General features: G+C 33.7%; 2 protein-coding genes and 1 long non-coding RNA gene across 5 annotated transcripts; 2 read left to right on the top strand and 1 right to left on the bottom strand.

Moving 5' to 3' along the window:
- Nucleotides 1-1,972: 1,972 nt before the first annotated feature.
- On the bottom strand, nt 1,973-3,894 carry LOC120579388 (uncharacterized). The gene is made up of 2 exons (XR_005645183.1): nt 3,027-3,894; nt 1,973-2,953 (listed from the first exon to the last, which is right to left on the bottom strand). It is a non-coding gene; the product is annotated as an uncharacterized lncRNA (long non-coding RNA).
- A 5,862-nt stretch (nt 3,895-9,756) lies between these two features.
- Nucleotides 9,757-13,439, top strand: LOC11417640 (beta-1,3-galactosyltransferase 7). Of its 3 annotated transcripts, none has more exons than XM_003601084.4 (11): nt 9,757-10,022; nt 10,187-10,292; nt 10,406-10,464; nt 10,577-10,779; nt 10,973-11,036; nt 11,580-11,652; nt 11,747-11,867; nt 12,002-12,089; nt 12,230-12,355; nt 12,630-12,739; nt 12,872-13,439. In XM_003601084.4, exons 1-11 carry the CDS (start codon nt 9,931-9,933, stop codon nt 13,018-13,020), a joined length of 1,191 nt encoding a protein of 396 aa, XP_003601132.1. In that variant the 5' UTR covers nt 9,757-9,930; the 3' UTR covers nt 13,021-13,439. The 3 variants fall into 3 exon arrangements, with proteins under 3 accessions (XP_003601132.1, XP_003601133.1, XP_024635489.1); XM_003601085.4 differs by having other exon boundaries at nt 9,758-10,022; nt 10,190-10,292; XM_024779721.1 differs by lacking the exon at nt 9,757-10,022 and having other exon boundaries at nt 10,184-10,291; nt 10,404-10,464.
- Nucleotides 13,440-14,292: 853 nt separating this feature from the next.
- On the top strand, nt 14,293-18,379 carry LOC11418024 (vacuolar protein sorting-associated protein 9A). The gene is made up of 5 exons (XM_003601083.4): nt 14,293-14,518; nt 14,606-14,753; nt 15,187-15,357; nt 16,176-16,355; nt 17,304-18,379. The coding sequence occupies exons 1-5, from the start codon at nt 14,427-14,429 to the stop codon at nt 18,147-18,149; spliced, it is 1,437 nt and encodes a 478-aa protein (XP_003601131.1). The 5' UTR covers nt 14,293-14,426; the 3' UTR covers nt 18,150-18,379.

Here is an 18,379-nt window from a genome sequence, read left to right as displayed (position 1 = left end):
TAAACACACAAAAAGTGGGTTTGTAAATCGATATATGCAAACATTACAAACACAATTCCATCACCGTATTCATTTTAAATTAAAATTCATTCGATGCGTATACTATGTCCCGAGCCACAGAAAAATATGCAAATCAAAATGGTTCAGAGTGTAAACTTCTATAACGAGAAGAAGAAATCTATAGCTCCAACAAACTTTCGGAGAACATAGGTATGTTTTCTTCCTTGAATAGTGTCTTACCTTACTTACTACCACTTGAGTAACATAAGTCATCGTAAACTCACACACACAAAGTGGAGGTGTCGGAGTTTGAACCCCAATCATGACGTTCGGCCTAACAATTTCGTCATTTTTGCCAGTTGAGTTAGGACTTATGTGACAAAAAAGCTCTTCTCTAATAACAAGAAAACATATATTAGAAGCCACAATATGATGATGATGATGATATACAGTATAATCTATGAAGCACAAACTCGAACAAGAAACACCGCTAATGTAAAAAACATAGGACGAAGACACGACTATATATATTTTTTATATATTAAAAAAATAAAGCAATTTATGAACACAATTTATAAAGAGTCTAAAATGAGAAGCAAAATTAATATTTATTTAAACATAGTACTTTCAATCAACCAAAACAAATTGAGTATTTTAAATTACAAAAATATTCTAAAACAAAATGATATCTAGTCACTCCACATTTAAGAAATCAGCCTCTATGCCAAACTCGTCTAAAGACACGTCAACAACATCAAGAAATCCACGGTCATACAAACTCGTCTCCAACAACATCCCACATTTTAGTTTTCTCTTAATGATGTTGGATTGTGCTCCTTGAAATAAGTTGAAGGTTACTATGCAAAAATACTAAAGCTTCCGCTCTATGTGATGTTGATCATCTTTTTTCTTCAAAGAATAAATGAATATTTGCTTCAATTGCTTTCACAACATGATATTGAACAAGGTTGTGTAAGTAGCTTATATGCAACCTTTTGAAGTCATGGAGCTTGAGCACCATGAGCCGACCGCCATGTTCTTGGATCCATCTTGTCTCTATCAATAACAGAATGCAAGTTTGTCAAAACCTTCTTTTCCATGACTTCATCAAAAGGTTGCACGTAAGCTACTTGTACAACATTGTTCATAATCACGTTGTGAAAGTAATTGGAGCACATATTAATTTATCCATTCATTTGAAGAGAAACAAGATACCACATAAAAAGGAAGCTTTGGTATATGTGCATAGTAACATTTGGCTTCTATCAAGAAGCACTCCCCTATTATCAATAAGAGGAAACTAAAATGTGAAATGTCGTTGAAGATGAGTTTGGATCATTGGATGATCGTGAATTTCTTGAAGTTATTGGCTCGTCTTTAGATGAGACACGATTAATGGTTGATTTTCTCATTATAGAGTGACTAGGATGTGATTTTATCATTTTGATTAATTAGAATATTTTTCGTAATTGAAAATACTCGGTTTGTTTTGGTTGATTTGTGTCTTTTTTGTTTTGTTTAATTGGAAATGAGTTTAAATAAACATAAATTTTGCTTCTCATTTTAGACTCTTTATAAAATGTGTTCATAAATTGATTTATTTTATTAATATATATAGCTATGTCCTATGTTTTTTACATTAGCGGTATCCGAGCTTCATACCAGATGATAAAACAAAACATGTAGATAGAATTAGAAAGAATGCAGGGGAAACATGTGCCATAAGAAACAAAGGAATTGGCTTGTGACAGTACGACATAAAGTCCTTGATGACAGCTGGAGAAAATGATGAAGAGAGTTTGTTAGTATTATTGTTCATAATGAATGGCCTGATGTGCCAAGATTGTAAAAAACATTGCCAAAAAAAAAAGTTTGTAAACAATATGGAATCGACGCACCGCACATGATGAAACAAAATTTAAATAATAACTATCAAATGATATTACTCACGTAGTTATCATGCAAAAACTAATAACAAAATAAAACAGATGGAAGTTCACATTTTCAACAAAAAAATGTCACATAAGTAACATCTACAACAAAAAAATCTTACACTTGAACAGAGGACTTATAAAATATTACTAGTGAACAAGATCTTGCACATAGAGGAGTCCCTTTTCAAAATCACTGAGACTGAGAAATGCATGAGGATAAGGGGGAGCTATTATTTTCAATGATGGCCTCAAAAGTATCATCCTGTCGACAATATTAGCAGAAACTTTACGACAATGTTGCAAATTAATCTCTCTTAGGTGTTTGCAGTTTACTACCACTAGCCTAACTCCGTCCTCCGTGATATCACGGCAATTTTCCACATCAAGTTGTTGAAGCTGAGGACAAAACTTTGAGATCGCATAAAGTACTTCATCATCAACTCATGACTTTGACAAGTTCAAAACCTCTAGTTTGCTGGATTTGAAGTTGATCCAAGGTAGTTCCTTTTGTGGATAGAAAGGTAACTCCAAATATCGAATATCACCCCATCTCCTTAACACATTACCAATATCTTTAGATATGCCGGGGCAAGAGTTCAAATCAAGAAGCTGCAAATTGGGAAACATGAAAGCAAAAATATCGATGTTTACATTTAGTAGTTGTGAATTGTTAGCCAAATGGAGAGACTTCACTTGACGGTATACAAACGGTTCCCCCAATGGGCCAATTCCAATGCTTGTTGACTCCATTCTGATATCACTAAGCAAAGGACAATGCCTAGGGAATGCAAACAAGGTTACATTGGTGAGCATGTTACAACCACTGACATTTATAGACACCAAATCGCGAAGATATGGATACAACATTGAGGAGTTGTCATCATCATTCAAAAACTTTGCATTTTGAAGATTTAGATGCTGCACAAATCTACACTTTGACAAGAAATAAGAGATCCCGAAATATGTATATTCGCAGCAATCTTGAAGGACAAGGTTCCTTAAAGGAAGATCTTCATTTGCTACAGAGATAAGCATATCATCAGTAACACATGAAAGTGACAAATCAAGATGGGTTAAGTGTTTCAAACTCACCAACGAATCAATGAAGTATGAAGTAACATTTTTGCTTTCTCTTGGTTCCATAAAGTTGCCAACAGAGAAAGAAGACAAACTTGGTCTCTCATAGATTGCAGAAGCAATACCAGCATGAGTTAGTAAAGGACATTCTAACATAACCACCTCATCTAGAAGCTTACAGTTGCTTCACAATTCAAAAAAAAAAAAAAAAAATGAATCGTTAACATAGAAATTACCTGAGAGATTAACCTTGCGGAGTTTTAAAAGCTTTTGAGCAAGAACCTTTAAAGCATTGTTGCAACTGTCGTAGTCGTCGCTGGTTATTCTTCCTTTGGGGAAACTGATATCAAAATCTTCGAGTTCGAGCAAAGGGAAAGAATCAGCTATGAAGGTTATATCAGTGTGATTGAGAGGAGAACCGAGATTAGAACAAGTGAGAGAGGTCAAGGATAATTGAGTCTTTTTGACAAGTTTTTCCAACCCTAAAGCAGGGAACGTGGGGTGGTTGGAGAGGTTGAGGGAAGTCAGGTAGGAGAGGGAACAAGAACAGGAGTCACGACAGAGAAGCGAGTTGAGGTCGTCGCCGCGGAAGCGAGAGAAGTCGAGGGAGGTTAGGTATGGGAATCTGTGGAAAATGCGAGTGAGGCATACTGATGGATTCAAGATTGTGAGAGAATATACTTAACAACCGCTGGTGGATAGAACCTTTTGGAGACAAAGGATACAGTCTGCCTTATATAACGGTTACGGTGGTCGATGTTATCGATCTTGAGGAGTTTTGATAATACAAATTCCCAACAATCTTCTGGTAGTAAATCATCAAAGTCTTCTGCCTTTCTTTTTTGGGATGAACTCGTTGTCATTCTTTTTTAGAGCATGTTTGTTTTGGATTTTGTTGAGAAAAAAATCTATTTTTTAAACTAAAAAATCACTTTTTTAATTTTTTTTTAATTTTTGGTTTAAATGTGTCATTGGTCCCTGCACTTTCATCAAATTTGGTATTGGTCCCTCCGTTAACTTTTTGTTATAAAAAAAACATAAAACCAACGGAGTGCCACATGGCCGAATCATTTCACGCCACGTGGCACCAATATCAATATTTTTACAAAGTGCAGTGACCAATACCAATATTTTTACAAAGTGCGGGGACCAATACCAATAGTTTTGTGTTTTTTTTTTTAACAGAAAGTTAATAGAGGGACCAATACCAATATTTTTACAAAGTGCAAGGACCAATTCCAAACAAAAAAAAAGTGTAGGGACCAATGCCAAAAACTGATGAAAGTGCAAGGACTAAAGACATATTTAAACCTTTATTTTTATTTTTTTTTATCTTTGTGGTGTTTGTTTTAGATTTTAAAAAAAATTCAATTTTTGTAAAAAAATCATTTTTAGCCTCAAAATGAAAATCTATTTCAAGTAGCTTTTCCAAAATCTATTTTTTTCTAAATACAACAAACTCAAGCATAAGAGTTTCAAATCTTAAAAAAATGATTTTCATGATAGTAAACAAACATAAATAGCATTAGATTTTTCTAAAAATCTCTAGATTCTTTTAACTCAAAATCTACTTTTTTTAAGCTGAAACAAACGCACCCATATACCCCAGCCCACGATTGAGAAACCCAAATACCACTATCTCAAACTAGCAAAAAGACGACACACACGTCCGTCTTGTTGTTCTTTTTATTGCGATAACGTTTGAAAATTATGAACAATGTTTTTTAAGAAATTTTAATTTTGATTAAAACTAAAAATATTAATTTTTGTTGCTTTCAAGTAATAACAAACCAAACTAACCATGATTAGCTGTTTCAATGATAAAAAAAATATAATCTAATTTTTTTAATGACACTAACAACAATATTTATTATAGAAAAAAAATGTGTAAGGGTATAATTGGGATAATGAAAAAGTAAGTATAAATATGCTTATCTAGTTTGTTACACTTTTTAAATGGCAAAAAAAAAATTGTACATATATATACTCATACCGTGTTTGTTACATTTTTTTAATATTTAAATTTACTATTATCTATTTGTTATGTGTCATTTGTATTGAAAGTTGAGGAAAATTTTGTAAAAAAAATAATCTTTATTGTAAAACATTCACAAAAAATGTATTAATAAAAGAAAAATGTTAACTGAACATTAGTTAAAAAGTTAAAGATAAAAATATTTTCTTAAAACTTGTGTATTCAATGTTATAATTTTTAGCTCCTTAATCAAATCAAGGTTGATGTTCTATTGTATTATTTGAAAAAACATGTCACTTGTATCTTTTCTTAATATCTTTTGTCCCCGACCTTGATTTAACAAAATCAAACATCAATCCGACCACACATTATGGAGAGTCACCTTGAGACAAATAGAGCCACCTTGAAATTTTATTCATAATATTCAATTTAAACATCATGTCTTCAGTGGCGTACCCTTTTCCAACAAAAACCTCATCCTTAGTAATAGAGTACATATCAGATGCTATAATCTGTTCAAAACCAGCCTTATTTAAAAGATACCCAGAAATTAGATTCTTCCTAATCTTTGGAGTGTGCATCACATCCTTCAATATCAGAGTCTTCCAAGAGGTGAACTTCAGCTCCACTTCTCCAATTCCAGCAACTTTAGTGGTGTGAGAATCTCCCAGCAACACTTTCTGATCATCAGCAGTAGTGTATGTCTTAAACATAGCACGGTCAAAACAAACATGGCGAGAGGCGCCAGTGTCTATCCACCATCCATCAGATCCACCAACTAAGTTGATTTCAGTTATCATAGCGGTGTACGGCTGCTCCTCAGTTGTTGTCAAGTGAGCCTGAGCTTGAGCCGATCTTGTAGATGGGTTCCTACACTTTCGTGCCATATGACCTGGTTGACCGCAATTGTAGCAAGTGAACGGTTGAGCAGGATCATTCTTTGGTGGTTGCTGATTTTGGACCTTTTGTTGGTAGCCATTCTTATTCCGATTGGAATTCTTATTTGCAGGGCGGTTCTGATTCTTAAATTGTTTGCCGTTAGGCTTCAGAACAGCACCTACAGATTTCTTTTTAGTGTTGTTTTTCGAGACAGCAAACACCTCTTCATTCAGTTCATGTTTCCTCGCTTCTTCTTCAATTCGAAGTCGAGTAATCAGATTTTCAAGTGAGAACTCCTTAGTTTTGTGCCTAAGGATATTCTTGAAGTCCTTCCAGGTCGGTGGCAGTTTATCAATTATCACAGCAATTTGAAACTGATCAAGTAACTTAATCCCTTCAATAAAAATCTCATGGGCTATTTTCTGAAGCTCCTGAGATTGTTTTTCAACAGACTTATCATTTGTCATCTTATAGTTCAGGTACCGGCTCACAGCAAATTTTTTCGAGCCAGCCTCTTCAGTGTTATATTTGTTCTGAAGAGCATCCCAAACATTCTTTGCTGTATCGTGGATAATGTACAAATCGTACAGATGATCCGCGAGACAATTCAAGATGTAATGTTTACATAAGTAATCATTTTCTTTCCAGAGAAGTATTTCTTTATTGGCCTGTTTCCCTTTTTCAGCATGTTCAGCAATGAGCCTTTCAAACTCAGCCTTTCTAGTTTCCAACTCAGCCTTTTTAGTAGGATCAGAAACATCTGTATCCATGGTTGTCGTACCGTTACTATTCGATGTCGTAGGAATCGATAGTATTGGAATCACATGAATAGCATCCTTCAAGACATAGGCAACCTTTTTCGTAGTTAAGAAAAATTGCATTTTTGTTTGCCAACGCTTGAAGTGAGTCCCGTGAAACTTAAACGGTTTGTTGAAATCGATTGTTGTTCCAGTCATGGTAATTTCGTTGGCAGTCATATTGGTTTTTCGAAGCGTCTTAAAATTGTTGTTTTGAATTTAGAAATCAAAAATACTGCCAAAGGAATTACCGGGTTGAGTCACGACCAGGTCGCTCTCTTTAAGACGTTTCGCGGCACTACCCTAGTTGTGCAAGGTAGACTAACAACCACGCCGTCTCTAGGATAAAACAGCTCAGATCACTGTTACGATTATACATTGCACAGTATACAATCGCTCGAGATATACACCTCTAAATATAGCCTAATCGTTCGATTAAAACTATTCAATACGGTACGTAGCCGCTCTATTCGAAACCGAAAGGGACAAAAAGGAGTAGAAGCAGAAGATTGACTCGTTAACACAAGTCGAAGGGAGAAGAGAGAAATCGCACAGGAATCATCAACTGCGTAATTCGATGCGAAGAATGAGGGGGGCGAGCTCTCCTTTTATAGGAGGAGTTCGTAACAAAAAACGAGAGACTTGGGGATTAAGTCTGCTTAAACGCGTTTTTGTTTCTTAATTGGATATATCCGGAAACTTCTGGATACTCATTTTGGATCGTAACAATTTCATTTAGCGCTTTCTGATAATGATTAGATTAATTAAATAATTAATTTAACATTTCCAAGTGACAAAAAAAAAATATATTATTTTCCACCCACCACCCAAGCCCGGCCCGGTTCGGTCAGACAACGTCATCGCGCGTGTGATATATATGTTTTTGTAAGCGTTCACCCGTTTATAAAAGTGGGTACCCCAAGGGCACACCCTTGGAGGTCACTCTACCCTTATATAAACACTTTCTAGTTGGTTTGGCTCACCAATGTGGGACATTTTTAAGTCACACACTCACACTAGTTCTTACATTATGTTTTTCTTATCCAATTTTCTCACTAGATTTAACTAGTGTTCCAACAGTATTATTTGAAAAAACATGTCACTTGTATCTTTTCTTAATATCTTTTGTCCCCGACCTTGATTTAACAAAATCAAACATCAATCCGACCACACATTATGGAGAGCCACCTTGAGACATTTCTAAAGCCTGCTTGACTAACACTAACATGGGCAACATTCGTTTGGTTAGGAAAGGAAATCTCATGGTAGTTTCCAACTTTTTTATAGGGAAGCACACAACACGTCCTTTAAAAAATATACGAATAAATAAATTGATCCTTTTAAGAAAGGATAAATAAGGATTGTAAATAAAAAAAAGGATAAATAAGGTATATATTCTGAAAACCTAAGAAAACCACTCATTAGGATTATTTTTGGATTGAACCTAAATGCATTTTTTTTAATAAGTAGATAGATTCCTTCAATTGTGGGTAATTCTATCCATGACACTTTTAAATATTAAATATAGATGCTTCTCTCTCATTTTAAATATATGTCATGAGAGTTTAGCATCGTTTTCTATATCTATGGGCGGTTGGTTTCATATCAATGGAGTAGAATTGGTTACCCTAAAAGAAAAAAAATCTTGAATAATTTAGTTTAGTTTTATATATAGTTATCTCATTAATATATTATTTGGCTTCTTCAAACAATTTTGTTAGTTCAAAGAAGGGTGATATTAATAAAATATTGATAATCTATTTAGTTTAGTGTCAATTATAGATAAATTGACTTCTTAAAACTTCATAAAGCTCAACTTTTATAAATAATTATTGTTCCTTCAAAAAACAAAAAAAAAATTATTGTTAGATTTTATTTTCTTTGTTGTCGTTTTATTAAATATAAGTAAAAGTTATTGTGAATTTATTTTACTTATTGATTAAGTTTAATATATTAATTTTTCAAATATATTTTATTTCTTTTGTCAAAAAAAAAATTATTTCTTCTTTATTATTTGATGACCCCCTCGTAAAAATTGTGCTAGCTTCACCGTTATATATCTAACTCTAGTTAATCAATGATTTTTGATATTGACAAATGGAAACAAAAATTTGTTGACTAGCTTGCCTCTAGGCAATTACCTTTTTTTTAGGGGCCTCTTGGTAATTACCTGTCCATTTACCATTACTCCATTTATATTGGTAATTGATGGATATATGGTGTAACATGTCCAATTAAAAATCCACTGCCCTATTGTTCGTATATTATCATAAAATTATCAACACATTGATTCTAATAGAAAGAGCTAGTCTCTTCCAATATGAAGAATCAAAATTAAAATTTTCCATCTAGATAAATTGTCATATTTAGTATTTGACACATTTGGATGAAACTAATGTCAAATAGATGTAGCATGTAGGAGTTTAAATCACATCTACATACGTAGAAGTTTCCGTCTTTATCCTCATAAAAACTCCCATTTTCTTAAATATTCATCTTAATTTTCTTTGTAATTTATTTAGAAACGTGAAACAAAATAATTTTTCCCTCTTCTTTTCAGTCAAACATGATAATTGTTATCATTAAAATTAAAGGTGAATGTTAGGATCAAAATAAGATATACCTTATTGAGTCGTAAAACGAGACTCGTATAAAACATCATATGTGATATTAGGTTGATGGATGTGGTATTGGGCTTGACCTTGCCCAAAAGTTCAATCTAGATTAAAGATCCTGTTAAATATCAATTTTCATTCTTATTTTTTTTTTTACATTTAATTTAATTGTTTTATGGGAAACAAAAAATAAGAAAAGAAACAAAGACCAAAAGAGTCATACAAGAAGATCACAAAGTCATGAGCAAATTGAGACAAAAATTAGACGCCATTTCTTACAAGGCACAAGTTGACGACCACACACAATGCGCGTCACGACTCATGTACTATTGTACTTATTACCACTATTTGTTTTTCAACTCGATTAAACTTCATATAGTACTTGTAACCTTCATCATAATAACAATAATTATGCCACTACTTGCGTTTCTTCATAAGCAGACATTACATTAGTTTAATAATTTAATGTATAATTTTCTTATATAAAAACGGAAAAAGAAGAAAAAAACATCAATAGTAGCAGACATTATTAGATTTTTGGACCAAAAACCATAGACTAATTCATTCTTTGACATTCCCACCAAAGTTCCAATATCTATAACTTCTTCTTCTTCCAATTCTTCATCTAACTCACAAGAAAAATCAACCCAAACATGAAGACTCGTGCTTCTACCAAAATCTCTGCTAAATGGATTCCAATTTTCTCTGTTTTTTCCTTCCTTATTGGCATGCTCATCACAACTAGGTAAGCCCATTCCTTGTTTTTTCATCAATCGTACGTGTTTTTGTGTTGTGAGTGATTTTGGTTTGAAATCAAAATCATGGGGTGTTAGATTTCTGTTTCAAAATTTGAACTTTATGATCTGATTTTGGAGTTTTTTTTTTTTTTTTGTTTTTTTTTTTTTGTAGCAGGATGTGGGAGCAACCTGAATCAAATGGTGTGATAATTTCTAAGCATCAACGTGATCAACAAGAACTTCAAGTGATCTCTGAGGATTGTGATGTGACAAAAAAGGTATGTGGTTGATTCATTTGTTTCTCAGATTTCTAATTTCAGTTGTAGAAAAGTTTTTGTATTAGTTTTGCTTTTTTGGTAAAGTAAACCCTACCACTTTTTTGGAATAACAGAAGCAGGAAAAGCCTAAGGATGAAATGAATGAATTGTATAAAACACATGAAGCTATTCAGTGAGTGCAAAATTGAATCCATTTCCTTTTAGCTAGATTTGTTTTTTGAAAATTGCAAATGAAGTTTTTTTTTTATTTGAATAATTTGGTGTTTTAATTTCTTGGATTCCAGGGCCCTAGACAAGCAAGTTTCCATGTTGCAAATGGAATTAGCAGCAGCTAGAAGTTCTCGCAAAAAGAACTCAACTGGCTCGGCCACCAATTCCAGTGAAGGTGCTTCCAAGAAGAAGAAGGCATTTATAGTGATAGGTATAAACACAGCTTTCAGTAGCAGGAAGAGACGCGATTCGGTTAGAGAAACGTGGATGCCTCAAGGTAAAACTATCTCACTTTAAGACTCAATTTGATATGCTGTCCCTTTAATATTAGGATGAAGAATTTGAGGTCAACTTTTCCTGTAAAGTTAGTTATCCTTGAGTTTTTATCCCTATTTTTTAGGGGTTGTTGAGTTTAACTATGATGGATTAATTTCTGAAAAGTTGTGTTTTTGTCCCCCGATTTTGATCAGGTGAACAACTTCTTCAATTGGAACGGGAGAAAGGAATTGTTATCAGATTCATGATTGGGCACAGGTAATATAGTCTATATGATTCTGGTTGTGTCGATGTATGAAATTACCAAAACAAAATTTGGTGTGATTTAGGAGATAATAACAATGAAGGTGACCAAATAAATTAGGAGTATAATGCAAAGCTGTAGAATGTGTCTTTTTGTTTAGCATAACACTGACATTAACTATTTCAGTTTGAATATGAAAAAATATGTTCTTGTTTTGGGTTTGCTAGAACTAGTACAATGTTATCTCTTTTAACACTACTTGTCTGACTTCTAGATCCAAAACAAAAGTCACTGAAAATTGATGATGTGTAAAACTAAGTATTTTGGTCACTTGATTATTTTTATTGGATCACGACACATGTTTCGAATGCTTACCTCAAACTCAAAGAACTATGAATGACTGCAAAAATGGCTTGTATGACCAGTATCACTTGGCTCCCTTTACAGTTCTTTGTTTTTCTTAATACTGCATTGTTCCAGTTACTACATGGTACAGTCATTTATATGGATTCTACTTACCGGCACTAATATGAATGATTTTGCCATTGTTGTTTCAGTGCAACTTCCAACAGCATTCTAGATCGTGCTATTGATTCAGAAGAAGCTCAACACAAAGACTTCCTTCGCCTGGTAAGGCAAATCATTATTCTTATGACTTTATTGTGTGAGAAAAATATGGATAATTTGGCTTAATTTTGACATTTGGTTTTGCATTATCTTATAGCAACATGTTGAAGGATATCATGAGCTGTCTGCAAAGACAAAGATTTTCTTTTCTACCGCAGTTGGATTATGGGATGCTGATTTCTATGTCAAAGTAGATGACGATGTTCATGTCAATTTAGGTATATATCTGTCTTAGGATTCTTGACTTCTTTTCAATGTATTGCCATCGTTTCATTTAAACCTTTACCACTTTTCTCTGCCCTATTTGAATTTCCCTCCAAAAAATAACTTCCCTCTTCTCTGTTGCTCTTAGGTGTCTTGGCAGCAACCCTTGCCCGTCATCGTTCAAAACCCAGGGTCTACATTGGGTGTATGAAATCTGGACCTGTTTTATCTCGAAAGTAAGTACTCTGGATTCTGGATTATTTGGGGGGCCTTCCCCTAGAAGCCGGAGGGTTCAGACAAAATAACTACTACTCTTCCATGCTCCTGATTGTGGCTTAATGTTTATCGATTTTTGACGTTGTTTCTGCATTTATAGGGATGTCAAGTACCATGAACCTGAATTTTGGAAGTTTGGAGAAGAGGGAAACAAATACTTTCGACATGCAACCGGGCAGATATATGCAATCTCTAAGGATTTGGCCACTTACATTTCCATTAACCAGTATGTATATGTTTCTTTACACAGTCCTTAATTTGGCAACCGAGGAACATTTTTGAATGGAAAATTAAAGTTTTAATCTACATTTTGTCTATGTGAGGAATGATAGTCCTGCAGATTTTATTGGAAGCAAAAAACTTATTTCTATGATTTGATTCAAGTGAAAAACTTTTACACAAGTTAAAATGTTTCTAAATATGAAATCTCAGCTTGTGACATATAATATTCTTTCTTACAAAAATTACAAATTTCATTGAGGTCCTCGTTATGATTGCAGGCCGATTTTACACAAATATGCGAATGAAGACGTTTCACTTGGTTCATGGTTCATTGGTCTTGAAGTTGAGCACATTGATGACCGCAGTATGTGCTGTGGAACCCCTCCAGGTATATACTTGAAGCAATCATAAATCTCTGTGCCTAAAAAGTTTAAAGATGATTAGAAATTAAATCAAGTTTGACAAGTGTCGACTGTAAATAATATTTATGTCTGATATGCAATTAATTAATGTTGTGTAGACTGTGAGTGGAAGGCACAGGCAGGTAACATATGTGTTGCGTCTTTTGATTGGAGCTGCAGTGGAATCTGCAAGTCAGTGGAGAAGATTAAATATGTGCACTCAAAATGTGGTGAAGGAGATGGAGCTGTTTGGAGTGCTTTGTTTTAGATTTATATCCAAAGGAGGATGATTTTTTTTTCTGGTCACAAGATGAACTACTTGTTTAAATTGCAGCCGGAACATTTCGGATTTGAGAATGAGAATCATCTGCAAAAGATATAACATTGACCATTTTTGTTGGAAGCTTAGAGGCAAGGCTGGTTGATCAAGATAAGACTTGCATGAATGTGGTGGATTTTAGCATGGGATGGGGGATATGTATGATAGCTATAGAGGTGGTAATAGAATATTTATTTAGGACTGTTCTAAGTTTATTATTTTTTTGTTCTTTTTACTATACACTTTGTGTTGTGTGAGACTGGCTTTTTTGTTCCTTGTAACGAAAAGCAGCAATGTTTTGATAGTATGTTAAATGTGATGCAACGAAATGTCAAAATTAACATCAGTTTGATCTGATTCAGACTCAATTGCCCAGCCAAGGTAGCATGGTTATTGCTACATCTGAGTTTGCATTAAAAGAACACAGAACTAGATTTGTCTATGCTTAACGAATAATACTAAAGTTGACTTCGAATAAATCGATTTTAATAGAAGTCAATTGAACAATAAAAAAATTACATTTGGAATCAAGTTTCAAACAATAGCTTCTAGTTGTAAACCATTCTTGAGGTGAAATCAATTACAATTAGGATCCTAGCTCAATATAAACATGTCTCAAATCCACAAATATTGATAAGGCGGTGTAAGCTTGAGACTTTGAAGTGTGATGCTCTTAAGATCTCAAACTCGACGACAATACCAATCTACATGAGTGTATTTTTCTCAAATTTTTGAAGTTTCTAATGTGACTCAAACCCATTTTATACTAAAAAGCCTTCTAATAAAAAGTTTTAGAATCGCAAAAATATAAAATTTTATGGAGAGAAAAGTTATATATTTAACCGGTGTAAGAAAATAGTTAACGTAAAAAAATCTATAATAAAATAGTTTATACTTGCAAAAAAATTATTTACTAATAAAATCATCTACTATTATCTCCTTAATCATAAAGAGCAAATAGTTACTTCTATAATTAAAGTTTATAGATTGTTGAGGAGAACAATTTTTAATCACATTTTATTTATTTTTTAAATGAATTTTGGATTATCATAATTGTATCCGGAGAAAAAGAGGGTTAAAAAAAAATCAAAATTGTTGTTACTATTCAATGAAAATATCATCACAATCACAATAAACCTAAAAAATTACATGAATCAAAGATAACACATCTTGAAAAAGAAAGTAAAATTTTAATAACCACCGTATTTTGGGGTTGCCCCCTATTGTTGATCAAAAAGTAAAAATAACAAGTTTAAAGTGACGTATTGTAATAGTAGTGTTGGATCGCGTCGAGTCACCACCGTGTCGGCATTGTCAACTCAGACGAAGCTCCAACAGTTTACACAGACAGTGTAATGGAAAACGCCGACGCTTCCTCTGGTTTACACGACTTCCTCGAGCGCATGCGCCAACCCGCCGCCGCCGATTTCGTCAAAGCTATCAAAAGGTTCCTTCCTTCTTCTTTTCACCATCTTAATTTCAATCCGAACCCTAATCAATTCACTGATGCATAGCAATAATTATGATTTTACAGTTTCATAGTTTCGTTTTCAAATCATGGACCCGATCCTGAGAGAGACAGTGATGCCGTACAAGACTTTCTTGCTAATATGGAAGCTGCTTTCAAAGCTCATCCCCTTTGGGCCGGTTGCTCTGATGATGAACTCGAAAGTGCCGGCGAAGTTAGTTTCTTCCATATTCTTATTTTCATTTATTACTGTTATGATGATCCAGAATTGAAGATATTTAATTTAATTGTAATTAATCAACTAGCTTATTTACTCTATTAATGAACTCACAAACTCAACTTCTTAATCTCACTTGTACTACATCTACATTGCAGTTTTGGCAATAATGGTTAATTGTTTAAAACACGAGTGGAGTGAAAATGCGAGTTTTGTTAGTAAAACATAGAAATAACTAGTTTGTTAATTAGGCTTTGTTTGGATAAATAGCTTAATTCAGCGCTTATAGCATAATAAACACTTATCATATTAATGCTTATGTATGAATTGTTTCTATAACAAAAGATAAAATTAATATAGCAGTTGGTTCTATCAGTTTCCTATATTAGCTGATTGATTGCTCTTACCTCTGGGTTTTGATCATGCACAGGGTCTCGAGAAGTACGTTATGACAAAGTTGTTTCCCCGTGTATTTGCTTCAGTTCCAGATGATGTAAAACTTGATGAACAACTTTCAGAGAAGATGGCTTTGATTCAACAGTTTATTCGACCAGAAAATTTGGACATCAAGCCACCATTTCAGAACGAAACATCATGGTTGGTGAGTATATAACTACATTCAAAACTAATTTACTTATCTCTATAAAATTATGTCAACTATGTTTCCCAACGATAACAATATTTTATCATTAGAAAAAAGGAGCACCAAGTGTAATTATGTTCAATGAATGCTAGGATTGTCATCCAATGTAGCAACATCGAACTCAAATGCTGCTCAATTCTTCTCCCATCTTTTAGTTCAGTTTTAAAAATGCAACTGTATACTTTTTGGTGTTTCCCAATGCCAACTAACTAGCGACCAAAGTTATTAAGAAATACATAGTTGAATTAAAAATCTAAAAGCCCTACTCAACTAACATGTTTTCTCTGACATGGGACATAAGTATTAAAAACCCTATTCTTTCTTATAATTTAAATTTAGCCCATGATAAGTGATGATCCATGCTTTCTCCGTGTTACACATTATAGGTACCATTCGTTTTCTGTCAACATTTTTTCCAAATGCATTTAAATTGAGTGGTTCTTGGGTACTATGTATTTCAATGTTTTTTGGTTACATTGTTATTCAGTTTGTTCTAAAGTTGGATGGGTAATATTTTTTATTAGCCAAGCTTTTCCTAAGAATCAGTTGATTCAATTTTCAATTTGATGCACCACTGGGTTCTCATTAGCCACAATAATAGTTTGTAAATAATGATTGCCATTTGTGGGAAGAAGTGCTAGAAAAATTCTTCCGGAGTTGTCTTTTTTATGAAGGCTTTGGCCAACAAAAATTACAATTTTGACTTGTTAATGGTTATCTATATATTTCCTGCATCCCTTAAAAGTTTATATTCTCTCTCATTCTTATGGTGACAGCTTGCTCAGAAAGAATTACAGAAGATCAACATGTACAAGGCACCAAGAGACAAACTTACTTGTATTCTAAACTGTTGCAAGGTTATTGGTAACTTGCTGCTTAATGCTTCTCTTGCTTCCAAAGATAATCCTCCTGGAGCTGATGAATTTCTTCCTGTGCTAATCTATGTTACCCTAAAGGTACAAACTCAATTTTTCATTATATATTCCCTCTGTTCCTAATTATAAGACCTTTTACAAAACATTTTATTCCAATGGTCTAAAGTTTTGTCCCTAAATATAAGAGCCTCTACAAATTTGTAGATGCATTTATTACTCTTTCCAAATATATCCCTTATTAATACACTTTATAGGACATCCCATATATATAAGACCCATGATTTTTGTTAGGATGTCCTATAAAGAGGGTGGGAGGGAGTATTATATATATGTACGTACTTGTCGTATAGAATTAATTTGGTTTCCAAAAATGTTTTTATTACTTCCTTCACTTTTCTAATAAATTATGGGTAGGACTTACGAATATGTAGGGCTACACCTATCATTCCCATACTTTTACTTTGCCACTTTGCTTTGTTTTTCAGTATATGAATTCCACTTGTACAAATAAAGTTTGCAATTCTGTGACTTTTATGCAAAGTTTCTTGTGACATATGTACAACAGGACAATGTTCAACGGAAATATCATCTTGCAAACACTGGTCCATTCATCACAGCATAACCATATTACCCACAAATATGCATATATTTTATGTGTGACGTCTGTTGCATCATTATTTGCTTTGAAAAAATGTCTTTTGAACTTCTCATGGTGTTTTATGACCTTTTCCTTTGAAATATTTTGCTATCAAATTAGTTTTATTTTTTGCTTCAAACTAAAATGTGATGAAACTAGATAAATGGAGACCTACGTATGTGACTGAGACTTCAAAATACATGTATATATTGATTTAGTGCATCATTGAATTTAGGAGCATCTCTTTTATACATGTTAGTTGAAAGAATAGCATCAAAGCTATGCAGAGAGCAACTAAATATTCCTAAACTCTATTTTAGGTGCCATTTTCATGTGGATAAAGTTATCTCAGTTTTTTTTAAGAAAAGTCTTCTATTGGTGATACTATGCAGGCAAACCCTCCACAACTGCACTCAAATCTACTGTACATACAAAGGTTTAGACGCCAATCTCGTTTGGTTGGGGAAGCATCATATTATTTTACAAACATGCTCTCTGCCGAATCCTTCATCTCAAACATTGATGCAAATGCCATTTCGATGGATGAAACTGAGTTTGAGAGAAACATGGAATTTGCTCGTGCTCTTCTTTCAGGGCTTTCAGTTGATACGCAAGATCCCAATTCACCTTATCAAAATCATGTACAGCATGACAAAAATAAAGCTCCATCATCTGATGCAAAATTAGAAAGTAAGAAAGTGACTTTTGCAAGTGAATCATCGATCGCAAAAGTTCCATCACTCTCAGATTTGGAGAATAAAGGGGCATGTATGATAATTAAGGAGGATAAGTTGAATGATGTTTTCAGGGAGTTTCCATATATGTTTGCTAGTGTAGGTGATCTTACAGTAAGTGATGTCGAAGACCTGCTAAAGAATTACAAACGATTAGTTTCCAAGTATGTGTGTCTTTCCAAAGGGTTAGGTGTCTCTTCTTCATCTCATCATCCATCCAATCCTCAAAATAATGCTCAGCAGGACCATGTTGAAACCCTTTCCAAAGGGTTAGCCTCCTCTTCTTCCTCTCATCATCCATCCAATCCTCAAAATAATGCTCAGGGCCATGTTGAGAGTGAGACCACAATAGATTCTTCAGACAATGGACCTGTAGCTTCCAACGAAAAATCAGAAAAATCTCTTGATACATCAGAGGATAACTCAGATCCTGAGGAGAAAAAAAGTGATTCAGGTTTGCCACAGGATGAGGCAGCTGCACCAGAGGGTGGTGCCCCCTCTTAACCGATAGGAACTAGCTACAATAGTTTTTTTTTCCCATCATATACCCCTCATTTTTTTTTCTTCACTTGTGCTGATGTAAATTTATTTTAGATTTCCTCTTGTGTGGTAACTGTCCCTTTGATAGAAATGGCAATGCCATGACCACTATCACTATGTCATCTCCTCTGTAACATTATTCTTAAACAGATTTTATAATTGCTACAAGAGAAATTTTGAATTTGGTTTTGCAA

Source organism: Medicago truncatula, chromosome 3 (genome assembly GCF_003473485.1).
Source record: "Medicago truncatula cultivar Jemalong A17 chromosome 3, MtrunA17r5.0-ANR, whole genome shotgun sequence".
Lineage (NCBI taxonomy): Eukaryota > Viridiplantae > Streptophyta > Magnoliopsida > Fabales > Fabaceae > Medicago > Medicago truncatula.
This window is presented reverse-complemented; position numbering and strand designations above follow the sequence as displayed.